Source organism: Leopardus geoffroyi, chromosome D1 (assembly GCF_018350155.1).
Source record: "Leopardus geoffroyi isolate Oge1 chromosome D1, O.geoffroyi_Oge1_pat1.0, whole genome shotgun sequence".
Taxonomy (NCBI): Eukaryota; Metazoa; Chordata; class Mammalia; order Carnivora; family Felidae; genus Leopardus; species Leopardus geoffroyi.
Window position 1 is genome coordinate 59,944,949 of NC_059329.1, and position 13,417 is coordinate 59,958,365.

Below are 13,417 nucleotides of genomic sequence, written 5' to 3' on the forward strand. Positions count from 1 at the left end.
GCTCTGTCGGTGAGACCTGCCACCTTCGGGTGTAAGGCAACAGCTCTCAAGTGCAGGACTGTGAGCACCTGCCTGCAGGCTGATGGTTCTCAACTTTTCCCTTTCTGAGCCTCAGATCACAAAGTTTTTCTTAATGCTTTGCATCTCAGTCCACTATACAATCTGTGGCTGGGCCCCAGAGCAAGACTGGCCCCTCCAAGGGAGCCCAGAGCTTTGTTAGGGAAATTGGGGGCTGGGGGGAACCACAATGAAGCCTATTGTCTCCTGTCCCCTTTTACAGGAAACAAAAGGCTCCCAGTCTCTGGGGAGCCCTAGCCCATGCCCATCCCCTGCCCAACCCCCAATGCCCAGCACACAGGGAGGAGCCAGGGCCACTGGAGACAGGAGGTTTTATTGATGCTGATGGGGGTAGAAAAGGCCCCCAGGAGCCCGGGGAGGGAGGGGGACTGAGTCAGTCAGCAGATGCATAAGGCCTGGGCACATGGGGGTAGGTTAGGGCACATTCATCTTCTCAGGATTCTATGGCTCCTTCTTTGGGAAAGGGAGAGAGCATCTTGAGGGGGGGAGCAATTCGAAGAGCAGCCAGGGAAAGGTTAGGGACAGCTGAGAGCTCCTAACCTGAGAGAAGGCACCATAATAGGCAGCAACATCTGTGTGGAAAGCTGGATCAACTGGTCAGTAGGGAAAATGGGGGAGGGGCACTGGGTTGGCTTCTTGGGGAGGGGGTCCAACCTTGGCCTGGGTGAGCTCTCAGGAATACCTGGTGTTCCCAAGCAGAGTGGGGCAGGGCCCAAAGCCCCTTTCTCCGTGGGCCTCCTTAAGGAGAAATAGGCATTCAGAGAAAAGGGCATTCAGGGAGCCCCCTGGCAAGGGGTGCCAGAATTAGTCCTTAAGGCACAGCTGGGGGCAGACAAGGCGCCAAGGCACAACTGGTGGGGGGGCAGGGGCAGCCTCCAAGCTGAGTGCCAGGGTCACAAGAGGACGCAGGACCGCCCACGCTTGATGGGCGTGGGGTTGAGCACAGCCCGGACAGCCTCAGCAAACACTTCCTTGACGCCGTCCTGCTGCAGGGCTGAGCACTCGAGGTAGCGCACAGCATGGATCTGCTTGGCCAAGGCCTGGCCCTGCTGCGGTGTGATGGGCGCCTGGCCCTGCTCCTTAAGGCGCCGTAGGGTGTCAGGCTGGGCTCTCAGGTCCTTCTTGGTGCCCACCAGGAGGATGGGCACGTCGGGGCAGTGGTGGCACACTTCCGGATGCCACTTGTGCCGCACATTCTCGTAGGAGGGCGGACTGGCAATGGAGAAACAGATGACAAAGACATTGGTCTGAGGGTAGGAGAGTGTGCGGAGTCGGTCATACTCCTCCTGGCCCGCTGTGTCCCACAGGTTCAGGTTCACTGTGCGCCCGTCAACCGCACTCTGGGCACTGTAATTGTCGAACACTGTGGGGATGTATTCCTTGGGGAAGGCATTAGTCGTGTAGCAGATGAGCAGGCACGTCTTGCCCACAGCCCCATCGCCCACCACCACACACTTGATGCTCTGCATCGTGGGTGCAGCTGCTACAGTGGAGGCAATGCCTCCTTCCCCTTCTGGGCCCCTCTGGATGCAGTGACCTATGGACAGATCAAAGGGACACTCATGGTTATGGAGGCCTCTACCCATTGGGAAGAAGAATGGGGACACACAGAAGGAAACCAGTTCCTGTTCTCTTAACCTGACACCATCCTGCAATCCCATCAAGACAGATGTTAGAGAGGCAGATACACAGTGAGACAGAGGCCCTAAGACCAAGCAAAGATACTCGGGTGTAAGGAAGATGGCATTATGTATTATGTGAAGCACCTAAGTTCTGGTACCAAACTGAATAAGGTCAAGTCTTGGTTCTGCTATTTGTACATGTGTGACCCTGGACAAATTACTTAACCTCTCTATGCTTCAGTTTTCTTATCTGTAAAATGAGGATAAAGTAATACCTACCTCATTGGGTTGTTGTAAGGATTATGTAAATTAATACATGTAAGGCATTTAGAACAGTGCCTTGGTCATACTAAGCATTAGCTACTTTTTTCCTTTTCCTCCAGGCAGTATAAACACAAAAAGACAGTATACAAGTGTAGGGATCTACCAGATCCTCTACCAGACAGGGACCCCTCCCACTGAGTAGACTAGAGAGGGGTTCTAGCACAGAGCAGCTGTCCCAGGTCACTCTGAGATGCAGTGTGGAGTCTCTATCAACTCAGGGTCTATTCTTCCCAGTGCACTATGTTTTAACTATTAAGCCTGACACCTTGGCTACTGTGTGCAAACCAAAAGGCACAATGAGAAACCTGCTGAGTAAGGAGCACACTTTTCTAGACGGCTGCCCTCCCTATCTCAATCCAGGGTGCCTGAGAGGTGAGGAAAAGGAGGGAGAGCTGACCCCATAATTCTTGTAAGCACAACAAACCCTATCTGGCAACTCAGTGCAGGAGAATACTGGAGATTGTGCCAGGGCTGGGATTTGGTCTGGAATCTGGGTGTGTAATGATGATGAATGAGGCAGAGGCTGTGGCTCCCAGACATTAGCATCTTCTCTCAAGGCTCTTGGTGGGGTGAGGTAGATCCTCCAAGCCCAGACAAGAGGAATGGACGGAAGAGGAAAACATTTATTTCCTCTGTCCTTTTCCTGAGATCATGGCATGTGCCTCTGAAAAATTTCAGAAGCTTTTAAACTCGGGTAGAAAACATAGTGACATTAAAGCACTATCACTGAGAATATATGCTGGAGTCAGATTGGCCAGGGATTCTAATCTCAGTTCCACCAACCAGTCATGTTTGATCTTGGGCAACATATTTAAGTTTCCTGAGTCTCAATTTTCTCATCTGTAAAATGGGAACAATCTTGCCTATTGTGTTAGAATTGCCAAGAGTATGAAATGAGCTAATGTGAAGTGTTTGGCATGAGGTGTGGCACATAGGAAGTGCCAAATAAACAGGCTGCTGTACTTATTAGTGGGGTAAGTATGAGAGAAGTCCCAGCTCCAGCCAATACCCTGGTCTCCCCTGTAGTTCACAGGGCCTTGGGGAGAGGAACTTCTGAATTCTGGGACAGAGCAGAGCTTCCGGAAGCCCTGTGATTATTTATACTGCTATGGTAAGATTCCTCCTCTCATTGGCTACTTCCTCTTGGCCATGGGGGACTTTTTTTCTGGCCAGTATGTGACTTCCTTTCCCTGACTCTCTCCCACAACCAGGTCTGTGCTCCCTGGAAGGGACAGCCCTGTTTTAGACCCACCCAGTCTCTAAGTATCCCTTGTTCTACCCAAGCACCATCACCATGAGCCCATTTTCCCCATTTCACTTCACACATACTATACCCTGGTCTGAGAACCCCTTACCCCTCAGGTTGACCTCTCAACCATTGGTTCAGAAGCCTGAAAAATCAAATGGGGGGGGGGGGGAGGGAGGGGAAGGAATCCCTCCCTGGGAAGCAGAAAAGGAATTCTGGTCATATGGGAGCTGCACAGGACCCAGGACTTGGTCCCAGCTTGGAGGGAAATGGTTTCACTCCCTGAGGTTGCCCCTCTGGGGATTAAAAATATTTCCATCTTATTTGAATGAATAAACATGCGTTCAACCTCAGGTGAGAGGATAGAGAACCTCAGGGAATGGCTCTGGGAAGGAAATAAGGGTCCCCTAAGGCAGTGGAGAGAACCTCAGACTGGGAGTCAAGAGACCTAACAGAAATCCTAGTCCCAGCTCTGCTCTGCTGCTGACTCACTGCAACCCAGCATGAGGCACTTAGCTTCTCTGGGCCTCAGCTTCCCAATCCATGAAATGGGGAGAAAAATGCCTGTGACAAGGGTACTAGGTAGATGAAATGAGACATCAAAAACCCTGGGAGCAGGGGATAGGATGATGGGCATATGAAAGGCCCCCAGGAGCACAGGGTGGGGGTGGGAGGACTGAGTCAGCAAATGCATAACGCCTGGGCAACTGGGGCAAGTTAGGGCACATTCATTCTCAGAATTCTGTGATGCCTTCCCTGGGGAAAGAAACAACCAGTTTTTTTTTTGGGTGGGGGGAAAGGGCCATCACTTGTGTCCACAGGATTATCTGGGAGATCCTGGCATTTTGAGATCAGGCCTCTTGGGCTTGTAAATCTTCAGTCCCACACAGAGCAGAGGAGTGGGTGTGGTAGTGTGATTGGGAACTCTTCCCCTACAAGCCCAACACTGGGTTGGCCCAGGCAGGAAGGCAAGGAGGGAACTCTGGCCGGCAGTCACAAGGCCCAAGAGACTGGAAGTATAGCTGGCTCCGGGCAGCTCTCTAGGGAGGGGTTATCAACCGGCAATCAGTAAATCAGCCCTCAAAGAAGCTGGGAGGGACAGAGTAGCTTCCGGGCTGGCAAGGGAACAGGGACTGACACCGGAAAAGGATCTTGAGTGAGGTAGTGTCCAGAAACAGGGCAAAGCAGAAGCAGTGTGGTACAGAAACAAGAGCACTGGATACCTGAATTTCACCTCTTGGATTCACCTGCTGACTCTGCCCCTTGATCAAAAGCCTTCATGTGGTACAACCTTTTATAGGTACATGATGTTATATTATTTGATCCTTATAACAACCTACTGGTAATATTCCTAATTTACAGATTAGGAAACAAACTCAGGGCACTTAAAGGAACCCAACATCACACAGCTAGTTAGCATGGAAGCCAGGACACAAACCCCAGTTTTGTCATCCAAAGTCCCATGTTTTCTTCAAATGTGTCACATAGCCTCCAAGTTACCCCTTACCAGCTGTCTTAGAGACCTTAAGCAAGTAAGTCACTTCCCTCCCTGGAGCCTCTGTTTCTTTATCTGTACAACAGGAGTGATAATACTTGCTCTCCCTGCCTTCAAAGGGCAGCTGTGAGGATCCCTGAGCATGGGAATGAATGTGCTTTGTAAACTGGGAAGTGCTATGTGCACAAGAGGTAACAAAAGCAATGCCTTTTATCCCAAGAGGCAGGAAGCACCATGTATGCAGGCATCCAGTGATGGCATCATCCCAATTCTCCCTGCTCAGGTGTAGCTCAGACCCTTATCCTCTCTCCCAGGACAACTCTTTTCTCTGAAATCCTATGGCCTGAGCTGGGTCAAATAAGTTCCCACAGATCATTTAAGGAGGGAACATACTAGAAGGCAGGGTCTAACCTGTGGCATATAAGAAGCATCAGTCAGTGCTACAGAGGCCAATCATGAGAGAGGCCTGGTCTGCCTGGGGTCAGGGATCATCTGTGATTTATTTACTAGATGACTTTTTTTTTTTTTTTTTTTTAAGGATTTTTGTTTAGTAAGTAATAAATTAAGGTTTGCAAATATATATAATATTATTCTGGCTTTATATCCCGAAATTAATTCAGATCATGCCTGGTCCCTCACCTTGGTGTTCAGAGTTCCTCATAATCTGGTAGAGGTTTTGGAGTCAGACAGACCTGGGTTTAAATCCTAGTTCTTCCCCTTATGAGCTAATAGCACCAAACCTATCAGGTTGTTATAAGGATTAAGTGCAATATTTGTGCTTTGTAAATGTGAGTTCCCAGCTCTCTGCTCCAGAGGGATTTCCACTGTCCTTTGTAAAGGATCCAGGTTCATTCTTGCCTCTGGACTTTTCCTCTTGCTCTTCCATATGCTGTTGTCCCTTTACCCCTCTCCCATCTTCCTGACTCAAGGCCTAGCCTCAGTCTCACAGTCCCATGAGTCCATAGCATGGCTACCCCTTTTAGTAGCCATGCTATGGCTTTGGCTCGGTATGATTCTCCTCTGATAGTCATATGTAAGTTTCCTAGCTTGTGAGTGCCCCCCAATACTGAAGCTTGAGCTTCTCTCCACTGCCCTCACAGAAAAGCTAAGTATAGGGCTGGGCACACAGGAGTGTGCAGCCACTGCCTTCTGATTGGTTTGCTTCTGCCCCATTACTGAAATGTGGATAGATGCCATAGAAGCCCAGAATTGGACAATAACCCCACAGCCAAAAGCTTTGACTTAGATAAGCAAAAGTCTCTCCTCACACTACCAGCTTGATCTGGCTCCCACAAGGAGCGGTCCATGGGAGCACAACTCATAGGAGGCTAATGTGGTCCCTGGAGCCCAGCTTTCACCCAATGGGACCTGGTCTTGGGGTGTGGCCCAGGCAGGCCCAGAATGGGGGAGGGAAAGGAAGCAGCAGATTGATTGCCAGATCTGTGGCCGTTATAGTAGGGGAAGTGTCCCAACTAGGAGTGGGGGAGGGAAGGAATGGGCTGTAACAGATGGGGGAGTGTGGAGGCAATGGGAACTTACTGTAGCCTTCTAACCTGCCTCCCTGACCTGGGGATCCCCTTCTACAGCCCTCCTTGAAATTCATTCTAACTAAAATCCGTCTGTGGGCATTCTCTTCCCTGAGCTCTGGTCACATCACCCTGACCCTCTACAAGCAGCCTCTACATACTCTTCTTCAAAATACAGCAAGCAACAATATTGGCTGTCCCTGTGGGAATCCAGCATTTCTCCCCTATTTCCATCCATCAACCCCTCCCTACCCCCACCTCCCACATCCATCCTCCAGAGCCAAGTACTCTTGCCACTTCCTCCAGGAAAGTTTTTGCAAATCACCCAAATCCCAAATGACTTATCCCATCCCAGGTCTGGTCCTTATTTTTCTCACAGGTACCTTCTATCTTGTATCACATGGAGGCTGAACTGAATCTTATCTCTCATCACTGGACTGAGAGGGTCTAGAGGGCAAGGTCCTAGCTGATCTGTCTCCCTGGGCTGAGCACAGCACACAGTGGCTATTAGTAAATAACTGAATGAACTCAATCCATCCCTAATGTCTTTGCACAGAGGAGTTCCTCTTCTTGGAATTCTGCTTCCCTGCCTCAGAGTCTCCCAGTCCTTCAGGGCCCAGTTCTGTTCCCCAGCTTCTCGAGGACATCAAAGCAACCCCCTCTCCTGTCCTACCTTCCCCAGCACTGTCTCTACTCTACATTGCACTCAACTGGATGCCTCATGAGGAGGAAAGTCTGTCCTGCTTACTTCCAGAAGCCCAGCAGAGGGCTGAGCAAAAGCTGCAGACTGATACACATCTCCTCCCCCATCAATCCAGACTCTGACTCTGGGAACAAGGAAGAGCCTCCATGCCCCGGAGACACAAGACAAGGGTAACCAACGTCGTCCTTCCTCTATGGAGTACAATTTAGAGTAATGAACACACAGGCTAGATTGCCCTATCCTCAGGTGGGAAGGTGGTGGGGGTGGGGGGTGGGGGAGGGGTGGGGAGGCAGGATACAGGCATAGCTGGCCCAGAGGTGATGAGGAAGATGGGTAGGAAAAGTGATCCTGATAAGGATAAGGACTGGTAATATTGGAAGACCCTTGGTCAAGGATGAGGTGAGGATCAGGGTTGATGTTGGAGATGGCTTTAGAAGCTCTGCAAATCTTTGCTTTGCAGGAGAGGTGGAGAGGTGATATGAAAAGGCTCAAAGGGGCTGCAGCTGGGTGCAGCTGGGCTGGGAGGAGGAAGCTGGGGGGAGACATGAGGTCAGTGTGGGGCTGGGATGAGGCCAAGGGCTGAGTCTCCCTCGTTCTTCCCCTTCTCCCCATCAGCAGGGACAGAACCCAAGAGAGCCTAGTTCCCAGCCTTAAAAAAAAAAAAAAAAAAGAATGTAGGCCGAAGAACTCTCTGCTTCTTGCTATTCTACACCCTTCAGCCCTGCAGAGGAGCCTGCATGGCAGCAGTAGGGTAAGAGGCAAAGAGAGCTGACTCTACCTACTAGGGACTAGAAGGAGGAGGAAATGAGATCCGAGATGGTTGTAGCTGGGAAGGCTGTTGGGGGCTGGGACCCTTTCACTAAGTCCCAGTTCCCTTCCTTCTCTCACCATCCCAGCACTTGGGGTGCTCCTCAAAGGGTGAACCCTAGGACCAGGGCAGCTCTGGCTGGGGGAGCTAAGGAGACTGACCCTCCCCCACCAGGCAGCACAGAGGAAGGCTCCAACACTTGCTTCCTCCTCTCTTCCTCCTCCCCACCTAACAGCAGCTCAGCAGTCCTGGGGGCCCCACGAAAGGCCTGTGAAGTGGCACTTCCTTTGCCTTTGCTCATTTCACACGATGCTATACAGAAATGCCATGCTTTACAGAAATGTCATCCTCCCAATCCTGCCCCCCCCTCTGAAAATACCCAGAGAGACCCAGGGCGCCCTATCCCTTGGGCCCCGCCCCAGGTCTGAGGGGGTTTCCACAAGGGAAAAACACATCAGGGAGGAAACTCCGGCATCTATTTTCCACTGTCAGTGGGGCAGAGCTGGAGCAGGGCACAGGGTACTCCCCCGTATTGCTGCCCCCTAGCAAAATCCCCAACGCTCTGCCTACTTCTCTTCTCTCAACCTGTAAGAATCCTTGTGCTTTGGGGGGAAGAAGCCGCAGGTCCTGTCCCTGAACAGATAGAGACTACTCAGGCCTCTGATCAAGGCTGGCATGAGACAGGAGGGCCCAGGGTTAGGGGCACTGCTATGAGGAGCTTCTTGGGGGAAGAAGAGTTAGAGCTCTCAGTATTCTCTATGCTCATTGGAGGTACTGACAGGCAACTCCTTAATGCTGGAGCTGAGCTACAAGAGACCAAGTTGACCTGGGTTATACAGAGTTGGGAGCAAATTCAGGACAAGGACCTGGGTCTCCTAACCTCCAGTCTGATGTCACTTCCACAAAGGAGAAGGTTAGGTCTGTTACTCTGGCTGGGAATAGGCCCATGTCTCTGGTCTCATTCAGGATGACGCTACAATGGTTTATTCCTTCCAGAAATGGGCCAAAGGGATCTGGTTGATGCCTGAGCCCTTTTTGCTTCCACATTCCCTTGACTCTCATGCCTAGATCATACTAGGCTATGATTCAGCATTGACATTACTGTATAGACAGCCATCCTACCCTGCCCCAACTGAGGAGCAACAACTCTAGGCTCTAGCTCCTGGGGAGATGCCCTCCGCCCATGACATGAGGACAAAAGAGGAAGCTAGACCCTAGACAGGAAAACCAATCTGTTCTGGGGAGGTGGCCCAGGCTTTGTCTTTGGTTTCCCTCCTCACATACCCCTACAAGCCTCACCACTAATGGGTTTACACTGTGCATGGAGAGAGAGGTCTTCACTCTGGGCCAGGGCCCCACCTTCTTCCTAGTTGCCCAGCTACCCTCATTGTAATATCTGTCTCACTATAGCTACAGCTTCTCCTATCTTGCTGTTTAAGACCTCCTAAGAGCTCCCATCAGCCACCTCATCTGCCCAAACAAGCTGGCCAGAAACAACTCTCCATATCCTAGATTTCCAACCAGGATCTGTGACAATCTCACATTAGCCATTTCTTCCTAAAATAAGTACTGGTTTAAGCAGGTGGGGAGTCAGAACTCCTGAATGGTTTTTTAATGAGCCATGAGGCTGAAAAGGGACCTTGTATGAACATCCTTCTCTGAACTGGAATTTTTTGCAGGTCCCTGGGATTTCCTCCTGGAGTGGAATACCCTATACCTCCCAGAAATAACAGGAGATATAGGTGGGTGGAAGAAGGGATGATTCATGGGAGAGGGACAACTGTGCAAAGGGAAGAGAACAGAATGAGGAACCAGATTAGCCCTTAAATCTAGCTGTGCTTGGGAATCCCAAAAAAGTTCCCCTCTACTTCTCTTTTTTTTCTAATGGAGAAAAATGAATACAGTAGACTTAAGGAGGTAGAGAGGTAGGATCTATCAGTATGCTTCCCAAAGACTTGAGGAAGGAGCTTTAGAATGGGGACAAGAGCTTATAAACCCAGACTGAGCTGAAGTTAGACTCGGGAGAAATTCTTGAAAGAGGGGGAGTAGGCTCCTAGGTGAGAGGGGGCATATTAAGGATGCCTGAAGTCAGAGGGGTCAGCAGAGGGCCTTCTGGTCACCAACACCTTGCTGTAGCCCAAGGCACGTGGATTCCCAGCCTGGGAAGGCCCCTGAAGGCAGTAGGGAAGAGGGGGCAGACACCTTTGCCTTACAACCCTCTTCTTTTCCTGAATTGGAACTAAAACAGTTAAGACTGAAGTTAGACCAGCCATAGTCTTTCCTCCAGAATCCTACCTTTGCCCTCTCCCTTTCCTTCCATCACACCTAGCTGACCTGGTCCCATTCTCCCTAACAGGTGGTGTTGCCACCAGTAAGCATTGGAGTCAGGGACCTTTGGGCTATCCCCCAGCCTCCAGACCTGGCCTCTTGGTTAAGCAACAAAGAGTCTGGGTGATTTTGATTTCCCATGGCCTCTCTTACCAGTCTTATTCCTGTGTCACTCTACCCTGACTGCTACCGACTGCTTCTTCCTGCCTAACCACAACCTCACCCACTGCAGGTTCCCTTCATTCTGCTGGCTTCCCCTACTCTGAGCCATTTCAAGGCTGAGGGCAGTTATTTTGTCTCCAAGAGATAAAGATATAGACACACTGACAATCCCATGCAAACACACATATAGAAAGGGTTACCAGCCCTTTAATTGGCTCTATCACTGTCTCTCTGAGGTAGGGAGATTTGAAAAGGCTTTCAAACTCAACCAAAGATCTAGACCCCAAAGCTGGAGATAAGTGACTGAAAGGGAAGGGGATAGAGAGAATGAGAGGAGTGAGGGATGGTGGAAGAAGCAAGAGGGTGGGTATGTGTTTGGGAGCCAGAAGTTGGGCAAGGAAGGAAGGAGGAAATCTGCAGGGAACAGAGATGGACACAGAGGCAGAGAAGGTGATAGGACAGGACATAGGCATGACTGTGTGTTTAGGTGAAAAGACTGAAAAGGATGCAAGAAGAGGACGATGGAGGGTTTGTGGATAGGGTCTGAAGTAGGAACAGAGGGAGAGAAATGAGAATGTATACAGTTTAGGGACTAGCGATGGGGTGGGGGGTAGTGGGAGATGCTCCCAATAATTTCCCAAGTCCAGAGCCCGTGCTGCCTCCCAGAAGCTCTAGTCTCTCTAGCTCCTCAAAGCTCCTCTCTAGCTCTCAGTCCTACTTTCAGTGATGCCATCTTGTTAGGGGCTATCAGCACCTCTAGGCACCGGACAAAACCAGGCCCTCTCCTTCCTCAGTTTACCCCCAAAAGAGCAAGGCCAGTCCCAGGTCAGCTAGGCACAGAGGATGTTTGCTTACTAAATACTTGTTGCTTGATTCCATGGATGGAGAAGATGGGCGTCAGAAAAACAGACATACAGACATGGGGGGGCTGGCGGAGCTCCCCCGCCCTCCTCTGAGCGCACAGGACCTTGAACTGCAGCCCGTGAGTGTGGGTCCGGATTGGCACAGATATTCCAGAGAGGGAGCTCTTTCTCTGCAGTCTAAGGCTTCACAGGCCACAGACACCGCCCCCCTCCAACCTCCCAAGTGTCACAACTGCCGGAGCAGAGGGAGCGCCTTCTCCAGCCCAGAAGGCCCGCTCCCTCACACACTTCGGAACCCCCCTCCCCAAACTTCTGAGGTCACCCCACCCCCGAGTCCCATGTCCCAGCTCTTCCACTTCAGAGACTTTTCTCTCAGAGCGGGAGACCCTCCCACCTCACTGGTCCCTCGCGGCTCCCGGGAACCGGGGCAGCCTCCCTCGGTACAGAAAGCCACCCTCTCAGAGCCGCCGCCGGCTTGCAGTGGCCGGCTCCCCGCCCCGCCCGGCCGGCCGCGCCCGCCCAACTTGCAGAGAGCCGAGAAGCTCCCGCCCGCGGCCTCCCGCAAGCAAACTTCCCGGGCCCGCGTCCACACGCAGTCCCCGCCGGCCGAGCTCCCCTCTCCCGGACCCCTAGCCCGCCGGACCGCGCCGGGCCTCACCTGGTGCCCTCCCCGCCGCGGGGGAGCTGGGGGCGGCGGCAGCGGCTCGGGGCTCGAGAAGGAAGTGAGAGCGGGAGGTTGGAGGAAGTGGGGGGGGCGGGCCGGCCGGCCGGGGCGGGGCGCGGGGGCGGGCCCGGGCGGGGCGGGGCCCGACCAGGAAGTGCGGCGTCCTGGGCCCCCAGCTCTGGTCTCACCCCCACCCCCACCGCCTGCCCTGCTCGCGGCAGGGTCCTGCCCCCACCACCCCCACCCCCGCCAGACCCCAGCCCTCTGCCTCGGAGGCCCCTAAGTCAGGCCTCCTAAGGTCAGTCCTCCTAAGGTCAGTCCTCCCAGTCTCCTCCTTGCCACCCCCACCCCAGTAGAGGCCCTAGCCTAGGCGCTAGGCTTTTGCCCCCCTCCCCGTATGTCGCCCCCCCCCCCCCCCGCGGGAAGATGTTAAGAACAGGCACCCCTAGGCTGCGTGCCTTCAGTCAAGCCCAGGATCGATCGCTGGCCGAGGCTGGGGGTTGGCCAGAATGGGTCCGGCTGGGGCAGTCCCCACCCCTGCCCCGAGCCCTGGGGGAGTGCGGAGTGGTGGTGATTCAGCTGTGGGAAGGCCCCAGACCCCTGGGGAGGGTGCACAGACTGGGGGAAGGGGAGCTGGCGTCAGCACCCGGGGAAAGACAAGATCAGCAGAGGCGCCTGAGGAGCCGCGGGCCCCAAAAACAGGATGTCGTGTCGTCGTTCCGCAACCGGCTGCTTCGTGCGCCCCGGGTCTGGGGAGGGGGCGGGGCGGATGCAGGACTCCGGGCTCCCCTAGCCCGCTCTTCTAGTCGCGGCGCTCAACTGCTGAGGGCGGCAGGGCCGCACCCAGGCCCGAGATCCTGCAGGCGCCCTGGGGACCGGTGGGTGGGCAGGCTCGTGGGCGCCCTCTGGTGCTTCTGCACCCAGGTCTTGCTCGGACTCGGAATGGATATCCTTCGTTCAACACTGTTTCTGAGCGCCTACCACGTGCAGAACTCCTTGCCGTGTACTGTGGAGGAAAACTGAGAGGCATTTAAAACAGGCTCCCTGTCTCCAAGAGGTTTTCCAGATAAAGGGGAAGAATAACTCCGAGAATAAATAGCTTAACCTTTCTGAGCCCCAGTTCTATCTTTGGTAAAATAGTATAACCTCTCCTTCATTCTGTGCTTGTGGAGAGATAACATGAAAGTGGATGTACAAGATCTGCTGTCAATCCCTGACTCAAAGTAAACATTCAACAAATGCCTTTAAAAAAAAATCACGCTGGGAGCGCCTGGGTGGCTCTGGCGGTTGAGCGTCTGACTCAGGTCATGATCCCTGGGTCATGGGATCGAGCCCCGCCTCCTGCTCTGTGCTGAACCTGGAATCTGCTTGAGATTCTCTCTCTTTGTCAATCTCTTTCCCCGCTGCCCCTCTCGACTGCTAGCTCTCTCTTTAAAAAAAAAAAATAATAAAATAAAAAAATCATGCTATAAGAATTAGTTTCCTAAACACAACACGCCTACCCACATCTTTAGGTCTTTGCCCATTCTGTTCCCTCTGCCTGCCTTCTTTCCTGTATTGACTTCCAGGTGAAATCCACTCAGACTTTCACAATTTGG

The 13,417-nt window shown here is 52.6% G+C and overlaps 1 protein-coding gene across 1 annotated transcript; it reads right to left on the minus strand.

Annotated features, from left to right (window-relative positions):
* Positions 1–372: 372 nt before the first annotated feature.
* Positions 373–11,943, minus strand: RHOG (ras homolog family member G). The gene is made up of 2 exons (XM_045484225.1): positions 11,814–11,943; positions 373–1,615 (listed from the first exon to the last, which is right to left on the minus strand). The coding sequence occupies exon 2, from the start codon at positions 1,545–1,547 to the stop codon at positions 972–974; it is 576 nt and encodes a 191-aa protein (XP_045340181.1). The 5' UTR covers positions 1,548–1,615; positions 11,814–11,943; the 3' UTR covers positions 373–971.
* Between the last annotated feature and the right edge of the window lie 1,474 nt (positions 11,944–13,417).